This window comes from Orbilia oligospora, assembly GCF_000225545.1.
Source record: "Orbilia oligospora ATCC 24927 unplaced genomic scaffold scaffold00004, whole genome shotgun sequence".
NCBI lineage: Eukaryota > Fungi > Ascomycota > Orbiliomycetes > Orbiliales > Orbiliaceae > Orbilia > Orbilia oligospora.
Genome location: NW_011645561.1, coordinates 1968604 through 1982055, shown reverse-complemented (window position 1 = coordinate 1982055; position 13452 = coordinate 1968604). Strand labels below are relative to the sequence as shown.

The window sequence follows — 13452 nt, the reverse complement described above, 5'->3', positions numbered from 1 at the left end:
CGGTGGAGCAGTGTAATTGATTTGGTCGGGTTTAACTTGCTATGGACGGTTTGGATTGAATCAGAAACACCACCACAACCACTAACTCTATCACAGGAAAGATTAATCTTATGGACAAGAAGCATTCGATCGAAGGAGCATACTTTATTCTTAAGTTACTCTTTAACTAGCTTAAGTATGCTGCCGGTTTGAAAGGGGTCCCACTCCCAAGGTTCACATTACGATAGGCTGTCGCTCTTACTTTCCTTTTTGTCTTCTGCAGCTCTTAAGCTTGTCCTCGACATTCAAACTGCATTGTCACATTCCGCTTCCTCATACATACTTCATACATATTAGGTACGTACTCGAGCTAAAGGCTTACAGACCTTCCTGCGTCCTTCCCCGGATCTCTCACGCCCGCACCACACTCCTAGCTTAGCCTGCATGATAATATGATATCTTGTGATCTGGTCCGATACCTTTTATCGACTTTTTGTCTGAGCTAAGCCTGGGGGTTGTGGTGCACAGGTACAGACTTACACACAACATACTTGCAGGCCCTTACTGACTTTATGCGAATTAATCCAAGATCCTAGCTGGAGTTTGGATGTGTTCGATTGATTGCTGTTGCTAGCTGTTCCTGTTGACTTGTTGTTAACGTTGCTTGCTATTGATTCGGTATCGATTCATTACGTACGACGACCCCCAGGCTGCAGGATCAGTCCATCGTCTTGACATCGTTTCAGGGACATATATCCGCCGGATAAGAACTAGAATTCTGCAGGTCCAAGCCGGGATATCTATATTTCCGCACCCACCACGAGACACCGCTGCACACATATTTGATACCGACGTACTGCAGAGCAAAAGAGATCCCTCGCTCTATCAGAAGCCGTTAGCTAGCACTGCAGGTTGTATCTTGCCTTGACCTTACCGATTCCAATTGCAATCTCCCCCCAAATCCCTCAGCGACATAGCGGACCCGACTCGTCGAACGACGACGAACCTCGCTTGAATTCAAATCCAAATATTACTAGGCCGTGCATTGCATTGTACCGTGCAGTTTTACCGAGGAATCGAGGGTCTAATACGTCCGTCGAGGCTCTCCCTCTCTTTCTCTTGCTCTCCTCCCTCTCTTGCATCGGTGGACCTCAATATCAGATTGTATCCACAATACTGAAGCGCCAACCGTACGCACGGGCTTTTCACTTAACTGGAAGCCGCAGGGTAATAATATCTGATCAATCCCGTCCCACGAAGCCGGCCGTGTGTCAAAAAAACGGCCGAACCGCCCTACTCCGGGGATAGCTTGTGCCTTCTGGGTATTCGGAATTGTTCTGGAAGGCAACTTTCAGGTGTTTGAGAATACATTGCGACCAGGTTGCGTTACCAGCAAACTAGCTTGGACTGGGAAGCCACCAAGGCGGCTAGCAAGGACCTACTCGGTCGTGTCTGCACACCAGCCTAACCAGCCTGCTCGAGCTCTTCCTCCTTCTGACCGGATCAAACTGGGGCCATTCTCTTAAAAGTACCTTTTCCCTTCAATCCGTTGTTTCGGTACCCAAACTCCACTCAGCTCTTCTCTTTCCTGCCCACATCATTATTCATTCATATCTCGAAGACGATATAGCTCCGCTTGCTATATCCTCATATCGACCAACAAGGCATCCTAGAGCGCTACAACTCGCGGCATCTTTCATAAATAGTCCTTTCAGTGCCACCTCGGCTCCTTCCAGCCATTGATTTCACAATTTCCCGGCATCTTTCTAATCCTACCAGACCCCGGACCGTAGACTCGAAACTTTTTTTGGCGTGAAAGTTGTCTCCTCTTTCGATCCGGTTACGTTAACATCAAAAGCTGTTGCCTCCCACTTCGACCAACACCGCTATTTCCGACTAGCCGCAACAACAGTTACAATAGATCCTGTGAACTCTCTTGGGCGCTGCCTATCCAGTAACCTTGCTGACTCACGAAACCGTCTCTTGCGGAATCTTGGTAATCTTACCCTGAACACTAGCAGCAGAAGATTACCACATCGGATACATCCTTTATATATTTTATATAAGTATCGGACTTAAACGCCGACTTGACCCTATCTCGAACCAGACCACAATCTGGATATCAATCCGCCGATTACAAAATTAACTACCTCTATATCCTTATACATACTCAGAAGAACCTCGAATAGATCGCCGAATTCGCGGGTAGTAGCGACAACAACTTTTTTCCGGCATCTTCTAAACTTAAACCTGCTGCACGTTTGCGAACAAACGACAGCGAAAAGATATAATGGCTCCCGGCCCAATAGATATCAGACCGTCGGCGCACTCCGCGGTTCCGATTGCTGCAAACCGTCCCAACTCTGGCGGGATCACCTCTAATCTTACCTCTGCCCTGCGAGCAGCCGGAGAAGCGGGTAGACAGTCCAATTTCAGTCCTAGCCAGCCCTCAAATTTCACATCGGCAGGGCCCCAGTTTGAGCGGGGCTCGATTAGCCAAGGCATAAATATCGGAGGTATCGCCTCGGCAGTAAACCACAGCGGTAAATTCCAGCGACGAGAATCCCAGACCGGACCAGGAGGCTCCCTCGTAAATGGTGGCATGAGCTGGGGAGGAGTAAGCGTCGGAAGCTGGATTCGAGATGAGTATGTAGACACCCGAGATTTCCCCCTTCCTCATCTTTTAAAATAACCCATTTTTGGGCATACCAAAATACAAGCCAATATTTTAAACCTAACTCCTATTTACCATAGTATCATCATGACTGGGACATCACCATTTTCTTATCAATCACCATCCTATCACTCGTCATCCTATCTTCCAAAGCTTGAGGCAAATTTCTTCCGGGATTTCTCATGCTGTGGCAAGACGCTCCCCTCGCTACATGATCTCTTGCAACACTACGAGGAGGTCCACGCTTCTCAAACCGGGGGACATGTGCAACTTCCAGAAAATGTCCGGGAATTCACCAGGAACAATAGCACGGCATCCGTAAACCTAGCGGGAAGCATGTCCGCGGGCCTAAGCCGCCTAGTCCAGCAACAGCAACTGCACCACCAAAAGATGGCTCAACAATCGCAAGGGCAAATCTCGATTAGGAACGATAGGCTAGGAAGCATGAGTGCTGCTAGCGGGGGAGGCGTGGATGTTGCCGAAGAAATGGAGATGGATGACGACGACATGACCCCGCCACCAAACATGAACCAGATGATACCCCAGCAGGCCGGGCTCAGGTTATCAACGCAAATGCCGCCAAATCTCATGAACAATCCTACAGTTTCTTCTGTTAACACCCCGAACATGCCTAACCCGTCAACACCCGCCACTGATCGATATAGATCTCCGGATTCATCCGGCCCGGGTACACCTGGCCCAACCGATATCAAGAATGAACTTGAAAATCTATCGAATTTCGGTGCAATGAACCTGAATTACATGGAAAACGAACTAGATATGACAATCAACGACCCCGGAAAGCATCTTTTCAACCCCATGGGTAACATGGCCCCCCGTGCACCGGGATTCCCCCAAATGAGTCTACAGCAGTTGAGGGCTGCGAGGGAAAATGAACTCGCAAGGAGGATGAACCTCGAGGGCTACATGGGCAACAATGTTCCTGGAGCGAGCATACCTGGAAACGAGGCTCTTCTACAGAGCTTGTGGGCGATGCAGGAAGACAAGCCTTACAAATGCCCGGTTATCGGATGCGAGAAGGCATACAAGAACCAAAACGGGCTGAAGTACCACAAGAATGTAAGTTATACAGTCCCTCCAAGTGTAGTTATACATTGATGACTAATCTTAAAAACTTCGACAGCATGGCCACGTTAACCAAACGCTTCACCAAAACCCGGATGGTACATACAGCATCATCAACCCGGAAACATCAATTCCCTATCCCGGAACAATGGGCATGGAAAAAGAAAAACCCTACAAGTGCGAATTTTGCGGCAAGAGATATAAGAATCTCAACGGCCTGAAATACCATCGTGCACACTCGAATCACCAGTTCGCAGCCGGCCTCATGATGGCCGGTATGGGGGGTGGTGGTATGACGCCACTTGACGATGCCATTGGCGAGGACTACTAAACGACAGACGAAGCACGGTCAAAGGGATTCCCCATATTATTCTGCCTTAATTTGGCAAATTATTTTTGCGCAAATTCAGCGAGCCTCGTCATAGCCGCGGACTGTTTGATTCGCCCACAAGTCTCATCTTCGGCTGCATCGCATGCTTGCTATTTGCCACCTGCTTCCGCATGACCTATTTTCGCGCGAGTATCTCTACTCAACCTCCTTCTCCAACTGACCACAGCGCGTCCTTATCCTTCCTGTACAGCCCCCACATAGACGCTTTTAATGACTCCACTTTTCACATCACCTCTCTTCCAATTGCATTCAGATCGGGGGAGCCGCTTCATGGTAGCTCGCAGATTGACCAAGTCTATGGTTCATCTTTACTTCAGAAATCTAGTTTCTAGTCGTGTGAAAGGGGGCCCATAGTTTACGATTAGATGCTTACTCTCAACTTCATTTGTTTCTCTTTCCGAGCCTGCAGTTTCATTTTTCCCATTACCGGTTAGAAATCTTGTTTCCCCTTGCACAAAAAAAAATTGATGGGCGTTTTCATTTGCTGTTATCACCACCTCAAAAGAATTGTCCATGGTCAGGACAGGAAAGGAGTTTTCTTATTTTCTTTTATCTATTTTCTTTTATTTTGCCCCTTCTATACACCATTATCTAATGCACCAGCGCGACTGCAACACTATCCTTCAGGCTCGTCTGCGTGCTTTTTTTTTAGAATCAGATCTTGTCATCTCGGCCAAGTTGGGTTGCTCTTGTTCGATATACATACACTTGGGGTGGAGGACCTGTTCGAAGTTTTTTTTGGCTCGCCTTTTGATTATTTTGTATGACTCTCACAACAAAAACTGATGGAGTTTCTCATGTTCATGTTTCCTTTTTTATTCTTTGATATCTATCGCCTTTCTTTCTTCCTAATCTCACAAAAGTTTATTTTTGATGTTTAATTGGAGAATACAATCGATGAATGCAATACAAAAGTCTATCTTGGTCAATCAATCCTTTCATGAAATGTTTGGTACTTAGCTAGGTCGCTGCTATGTTGTACTCTTTGGACATTTATCTTGAGAATAACGTGATCGAACTAATATCATAATTATCAGTGTTTTTACTGCTACATATCAAATGGCCGCATTACATATTTCATCGATATTCCGTTTGTGGTGGACGAGTACTTAGGCTGTCGTAGTTTCGTTCTCCAGGGTCATCTGTATATACTTTGCAGTTTATATAATATGCATACTTGACTAAACCTGGTCAAGTACCTAGACACATTAAATTGTTCTAAAACCTCCAGGCCCCTGATTTGGGAGCCCTTAATCTCGAGTCACTTAATGGTATATACCTAGGTGGGCGTTATCTAAAATTATACCAAATATGCTAAAGAAGCTTCAAAAATAATTCACATTTTGGAACTTATGGAAGTAATGACATATGTGCGGCCATATATGATTATGAGTAAAGTTACAGATGCCAAACGTTAACGATTACGAAGCCATAATAATACAGACAACTACGCATCCCGGATGCCGCCGAACGATGGGGATTAATAGAGGAAGTTAGTAATTAATTATAAAGTAGTAGGGAGTGGTCTAGGAAATATCGAAATAGGGACGCCCATGGCTCAATTTATAGGCTTTGCGGGGAACACCTCTTTCCATGGATCCAGTGGATACTGTCGAGATATTATAACTAGCATAGAGGTCTTAGATCTGAGGGCATTTCATACCCTCTAGTCGTCGACCTACCTTGAATATTATCCTAAATATTCACTTCCTAGCAATATAATATATCATTACCCGGATCGGACTTGCCTAGTCAACCTATTCATGTTCACAAAATTAATGTTGTAATTATATATATATCCATACTTTTTTTTACACATACACAAATATAAGTTCTTGCATCAAGGACACCGGTATCAAGGTCACTTTTTAAAAATCCTTACCAATGGTGTTGGGTAATCAAGACTCGAAGGCTACGGTTTCCCATTCCGTAAATTACAATAACAGCGAAATACAATATGATTGATTGCCTATGGAGTTAGGTTTCGACAATCTAGTAAATGTGGGGCGAGAGTGTAGACTCTAGGCCGATACTGGTGGATTTTATGACTGTGAATAGTCAGAAGCTGATAAGAATTCTTGTTAACGTTCTGATATTTCAATGCTTCCAGGTCCGGGTACGAGACAAATTTCAATGCCAGAGACATAAGTGGCGAACACGATGATAAAACACTTCTTCTTCTTCTTCTTCTTCTTCTTCTTCTTCTTCTTCTGCTCAATCCCCTAACGGCAGGCGAAAAAAGGATTGAGGAAGACGGTGACTAGCTACAGAGCTAGCCATGTGGAGATCGCCCGGTTCCCGACTACATTATAAACCCTGAGGACGAATTTGCGAAGTTGATTCTTGTCACCTATGCTAAAAAGTCGGGCAAAACTAACCTTCACGTTTTATTGCGGACAAGATCTACTCTTTGGAAGCCTAAACACTCTAGATATTGTATGCATCGAGAGAGTTATAGGGTAATCTGTGGGAAGTCAGGTTCGTATTCATAGGCCGAGATCAAAAAGCCGGCCTCAATGTGGTGCTTTCAGGAAACAAAAACTGAAGAATGGCAATATGGATGTGAATCATAGAGTTGTAGTCTAATCTAAGATGGCCTGGGGTGCTGCAAGGGAGGCGGTCCCCGTTCTCGCATGAGGGAAAATATAGAAAGGCGTTATTTCACAGGCCACATAAATATTTGCAAAGTGTTAGATCTATGGCCATAAATTTTAGCTAGGTGCCCCTTCGACAGCTTTAGCTTTGCGAAGATAATGCTTCTACACATGTACATATATTACGGGTGTGTTCGGGAAGTTAGGAGAAAAGCCCTTGTGAGTAAAACTGATAAAATGTAAGTGAGTTTGGGATTACGTTAATTTTGTCAATTAGGCACTAACACCCAGTGCCTAGTTTAAGGATATTGCTAGGGTTATGATCAAGACCAACTTCGGTCTTACGTTCTAGTTACGAGACCGCCTTGGTCTATAAAGGCACATCGTGTTGTTCTTTGTTGCATTTTACACTCAGCAGGCCTGGGGTGAAAATCGATCGATCTTGTCGATCAAAAGTAAGCACCTAGCTTAGGGAGTACCTACTTAGACTATGAGGGATTTGTCAGTGATATGTACGACAAAGACTTTTTTGATATCTCCGACAGTAAATTTGGTCATATGCCTGTATCCCAAATCCATTAGCCACCCTGGTGCCACATCTGCATGTATACGTTGGTGCGGCTGGAGAATCGGAAATATTCACAGATATATTGATTAGGTGTATTTGGGTAAGTTAGCATATATACTTACCTAAGTACTTACATATATGAATCTGGGACAATGATGGTGTGACAAACGTATTATGCGGGCTCAGTCTGCGACCAGTGGTTTTGAACGCACGCTAGAAATAGCAGTCGTCTAACCGATGTCATTTCGGTCTAATATACCCAAGGGTATGTATAACATGTTAAGCACTCATGCAATACACCATCGTATTATTTTCTGTGTGTCTTAATCTTAATTAGGAACTCGCTTGTAGAGAGGTGGCTGTGGAGGCTAGAGCTCTCGCCTGTGGCTTGATCATTTTCCCCGAGAAACGGTCTGGATTCAGGGCTGTGCAAACATCTGGTGTTCATGGAGTATGACATGAAGGGCTTTCGAATGCTAGTTGACAAAGGATGAAGTATTTTTCTTGATGAATCGTCCGATGTTGATTCAATTCGTCGTCACAATACGGTCATAGCGTCGAAGGAGCTTGGTCTACGCAACCCAGGGCATAATAGTGGCAAACGTTAAGCTTAGCTAGCCCGAGGTACTCGAGAGATGTCTCACCGAAAGAGCGACAGCTTTGTTAACCATTTTATCGATACGTTTGTGGGGAAAGTCGGGTGGCCCTTCCTGATATTGATACTCCATGTGCGTACCACCCGCAGATGCATAACATATCAGTCCGGACTCGTGCTTGATAACATTCTCAACTCATTAGTCAACTGGTTGGAATTGGCTCGATCCAGGGAGTTTTTTTTGGCGATGCGCTCCCTTGGCGATGCGTGGGAAATTAAGGACCAGCGCCGCATATCCCAAAGCGGTTCCTCCAACATCATTATCGACGATGAAAATGTACACCCAAACTGAGGCAAAGTTAAGGACAGTCACGCGAGTCGCTTGCAGGTTGAAAAATAGCTCTTTTTAAGAATCAGGAGTTTTTTCCCGCTCCTCGAAAAGAAGTTGAGCCCACCCGAAATCGTTTTCGGGATCGATATTGCTGTTGTTCCAACGGGGAAGTTTAATGTTTATCGAAAACCAGCCCTGCTAGCGACACCGAGAAGATTTTTTACTTCTCAAGTCTGTGAACTCTATTCGCGACCAGGTCAGGGTTGCCTGCATGTGTGGGCTGCTGCAAGACGTGTTTTTCTGTGAATGACCATCGGGTCAAAAAAGTGGCTGACATCACCAGCAAAAGGGCCTTGTCCCGTCTATCCCTCCTTCTTGCATGCAAGCGACAGATATATGAAGCAAGGAAATGGTCAACTGGAATGCTTGATCCCAAGAGGTAGGGTTATGTAATTGAACGATGATCAGTTGCGAATTGCAATCGGCCAAAAAAATCAGACGTCGCACTGTCCCGTACCACGGTGCCTGGATCTCATTAATAAATGACAATGGGTTCTTGCCTTGGTTAGAATAATAAACTTCTACTTCTATTCCTTCTCTGCCACCATCTTTTCCTCCCTCCTTGCATTCAAATCTCCAGAATCTGCCTATTAATGGCCAAACGGTTAGCTTCTGATCATATAGGATTGTAATTTGACCCGTGGTGGTGAGGCCCATTGGAAACGGAGCGAGCGCCACCAGCTGAAGGCAGTCGTACGTATCACCCCACCGTACATGTAGCAAGACACCGGCCAGGTTTCGTCGCGGCGTTAAGCAAGAACAAACCCTGGTTTGTGATAGGATTTGAATCTTGTGTTTTGACGTGCATAGACCGGCATTTTCCCCCACTGTTTGGGCTTGCAGCGGCTGGCTGTCTCTTCAGTTCACTGGGTATTAAATCCCAAGGTCATGTCCAATGCTAACCAGCAATGCCTCCTTCCTGCACAGGCTTTTTCAAATTCTCCTCGGACAATTCGTAGACGGTCTCGAACGTTGGCTGTCAACAGTACCCCAGTGAGTTCTCAGTTCGGGCATCTGCAGGTGAGAAATCGAACTTCCCTTCCAATTCCCTTCCCTTCCCTTCCCTTTTTCTTTCTTTTTTTCTGGTTTTTGTTTTCGTGGAGTCGAGTCGGGTGCACACTCGTCCAGGGCAAGATCGATAGCTTGATAGCGCTGGATGCCTCTACTATGTACTGGCTGGGCAGGTAAACACACGCCAGGAGAGGCCAACGTCAGCCCTGTTCCCTGCAACAACACGCATCTTGGCTGTGACATAATGCTGCTATCGTCTTCAGCAAGAATACAATATAACCACCTACAATTCCCCCTTCCTTGACAATCCTTATCATTCTCATCAACCATTGTTTACAGAGATTTCTAATAGTCCGCGCACCTAACACTAACCTTGCTACTCTCCTTGATATTAGACTCTCCTATTCCTCCGTCGGTGAACGGCAAATCACCAGATCTCCCCCAAAATGGGTTACCATCACGATGTCTTCCACCGGCTGGTCAAGCGTGCCACACAATGCGGCAATATCACAGACCCGAATAGTGATCAAAATATTGGATCGGCTACAACTCAGTCGAACTCGTTATCTGGATTCTTATCTTCATTTATCATCAATGGTGCCATCTTCGGTATAATGGTCATTCTATTTGTCATCCTACGAGTATCACAACGTCGTCAATATGCCCCTCGAACATATGTCGGCGCCGTCAAGAAAGAGAAGCGACCCGATCCACTACCAGATGGTATTTTTTCCTGGGTTGGGCCATTGGTTGCTATCAAGTACGTATCTATTTCAAGTGATTTAACTGACTGTTGGGAGAGTCGTTACTAACACAGGCTTGACACAGCGAATCGTATGTCATCGAGAAAACATCCTTGGATTCCTATTTCTTCCTACGATATCTCAAAATCGGCATTGTTATGACCCTGGTCGGTTGCCTTATCACATGGCCTATCCTCTTCCCTCTAAACCTCACAGGTGGTGCGGGGCAGAAGCAGCTTGATAGTCTCGCAATGGGTAACGTTAACAAGGCAACTCATAAGAATTGGTACTTTGGTCACGTCTTGGCCGCCTATCTTTTCTTTGGCTTCGTCCTGTTTACTATTTACCGCGAGATGATGCACTTCGTTGCTGTTAGACAAGCGTACCTTTGCTCTTCAATGTACGCCAACAGAGTCTCCGCTCGTACCCTCCTAGTAACTTCGATCCCAGACGACTACCTCGGTGTCCCCCAATTGCTGAAACTATTCGACAACGTCGCTCGTATTTGGATCAATACGGATGTGAAAGAACTCGAGGAAACTGTCGAGGAACGCGACAAGCTCGCTATCAAGTTGGAAAATGCCGAAATCAAGTACATCAGAACTGCAGACAAAAATCGCAGGCTCGCTATCAAGAAAGGCACTGCTGGCGACGCCGACGCCGAAACTGGGTCAGTCGGCGCCAGATGGGTACCAGCAAAGGATAGACCGTCGCATAAGCTCAAGTTCCTCATTGGCCAGAAGGTTGACACCATTGATTGGAGTCGTACTGAGTTAAAGGCCTTGAACACAAAAATCAAGGATCTCCAGGAACGCCAGCGAACGGATCAAGTCAAGCAAATGAATTCAGCTTTCATCGAATTCACTACTCAACAGGCTGCCCAAATTGCGTTCCAGTGTCTAGCAAGCAACCTTCCTCTGCACATGGCACCACGATATATTGGAATTACTCCTGACGAGGTTGTCTGGTCCAGCTTACGGCTCAAATGGTGGGAGAGACTTGTGAAAATTACTTTGGTCACAGCGTTTATTGCAGCCCTCATTGTTTTCTGGTCTTTCCCGGTCGCCGTCGTCGGTACTATTTCAAACATCAACTACCTTACCTGTCAACTCCCTTGGCTCGGGTTCATTAATAAGATCCCTTCAGCTATTCTGGGAGTTATCACTGGTTTGCTCCCAGCCGTTATGCTGGCTGTCTTAATGGCGCTTTTGCCAATCATCCTCCGCAGTATGTCTTTAGGATCCAACTTTCGCGGGAATCCATGACTAACCATACTTTTTTTCTTATTTTAGTGTGTGCCCGAATCGTCGGAAAACCATCCCTTTCACACGTCGAGCTCCATGTCCAGAATTCGTATTTCGCCTTCCAAGTCATCCAGGTCTTCCTTGTGACTACACTCTCGTCCGCAGTGGCCTCGTCTATCCAGAGCATTCTTAATCTTACCAGCCCTTCTGCAATTACAAATTTTCTGGCTACCAACATACCCAAGGCATCTAACTTTTATATCTCTTACATGCTTTTGCAGGGATTGTCCGTTTCTGCTGGTGCCCTCCTCCAAATTGCTGGCTTAATCGTCGGTAAAATACTCAGTTTTATTCTTGACAGCACACCTCGTAAGAAGTGGAATCGATGGACCAAGCTCTCTGGGCTAGGATGGGGAACTGTCTTCCCAGTCTATACCAATATCGTCGTCATTGCTCTAACATATGCCACAATCGCCCCGTTGATTCTTGGATTTGCAACCATCGGCTTGACACTCTTCTACCTCGCATACAAGCATAACCTTTTGTTTGTGTACGACAACAGCATTGATACAAAAGGAATGGTTTACCCTCGTGCTCTCTATCAAACCCTTACCGGTGTTTACCTCGCGGAAATCTGTATGATTGGCTTGTTTATTATTGGCACCGCTCCGGGACCTATAATTCTCTCCATCATCCTCCTGGTTCTCACCATCCTCTTCCAAATTGCCCTCACAAACGCCTTCGGTCCTATGCTAGAACCTCTCCCACGAAATCTCCAGATTTCGGAGAATAACCCCGCTACAACTAGCGAATCGAACGGTGATAAAGCCGCTCCTACAGCCCTAGCTCTTGAAACGCCCCCTAAAGTTTCAATGATCAAGAAATTCTTCCAACCACACGTCTACGCGACATACCTTTCCGCTAGGGCGCTAATCCCTCAGAATGAGGTGGAGTATACTTATACTTCCGAGGAACGCGAGAATGCCTACGTTCACCCAGCTTTGGCTGCAGGAGAACCGGTACTCTGGCTCGCCAAAGATGAAGCTGGTGTCAGTGCCGAGGAGATAGAGGGATGCAAGACATTTGATATCGTTGCCAGCGATGAGTTCGCCTGGGTTGACGAGAAGAGCAAGGTCCAATGGGAACCTGTTGTTGACGACCAGCAGGTCAACCCACCAGATTACGCGGAGAAGCAACCGATGTAATCGATTCCTTGGCCAGGCGTTTTTTTTTTAAGCAAAAATTTTCTTCCTCTCACGTTTTAATGACTATGATATTTTAACTTAAACCTAGGACGTTGACTCTAGGCCCACAGGCAGTGCAGTATATGCCTCTTTCCTGTGCCGGCTAGCTAAAACGCTGAATTCCTGGGCTTGCTATTGCTTGACTTTTCCCTCCTGTCTGCCCGCAGAGCTGAGATACATCCACGCCGTTTAAACGAAGCGTATGCCCCTTTCCTTCGGCCGAGCCTTTTGTTTTTCAGCGTCATTTAATGAAGCGCTCGAAATTCCTTGTTCACTTATCCGTACACCATAGCTACCCGAAGTTAATGAATATTAATAATGAATGAAACAAAGAGCTCCTAGCTGTCATATGTATGTTCCCGTGAAGACCTTAGCAGCAAGCAGATGCCCACTCCCGCTCCCGTTCCCATTACTGTAAGAAAGTAAAGTCACACAATAAAATGATTCAATTAGCCTGAATGTACGTAGAACACTAAATAGATAAGCTTTCGGCATTCTAACGATAGTTTGGCGGGAGGAGCCTTTCAGGGTTACACTCGAGGTACCATGGTTAGCTCCCTAATGCGCCAATGGGATAGGTGGAGGTAGGTTATTCCGCCCCGACGTTGTCTTTGTAGGATAGTTAAATGCCAACTCATTTTAGCCGGGCGAAACAGCTTTCGGCATGGTAGCGAGGGGCCAAATGGCGGGGTAGACGGCATGGCAGGGTCCCATGGCCCAGTTTATAAAGGCGACTCGCGGAGGGGAGTCTGGGTAATTGTTATGGTATCTACTAACCGCTAAGGAGTACATGATTGAGGCCATAGTGGTCTGTAGTACCATAGATAAATAACGAATACGCAAAACGTCTTATATTGTTCTCTCCCAGATCATCAACGGCACCATTTTGACATTCAGGTGGCATCAGCATTCCCAGTCGCGCCGACAGACAC

At 46.0% G+C, this 13452-nt stretch overlaps 2 protein-coding genes across 2 annotated transcripts; both read left to right on the top strand.

The window, feature by feature from the left end:
• Positions 1-2269: 2269 nt before the first annotated feature.
• AOL_s00004g580 (uncharacterized protein) lies at positions 2270-4070 on the top strand (the record flags this gene model as incomplete). Its single annotated transcript, XM_011119229.1, has 3 exons — positions 2270-2625; positions 2734-3733; positions 3798-4070. 3 exons carry the CDS (start codon positions 2270-2272, stop codon positions 4068-4070), a joined length of 1629 nt encoding a protein of 542 aa, XP_011117531.1.
• Positions 4071-9735: 5665 nt separating this feature from the next.
• On the top strand, positions 9736-12481 carry AOL_s00004g579 (uncharacterized protein; the record flags this gene model as incomplete). The annotated part of the gene is made up of 3 exons (XM_011119228.1): positions 9736-10049; positions 10118-11259; positions 11325-12481. 3 exons carry the CDS (start codon positions 9736-9738, stop codon positions 12479-12481), a joined length of 2613 nt encoding a protein of 870 aa, XP_011117530.1.
• Between the last annotated feature and the right edge of the window lie 971 nt (positions 12482-13452).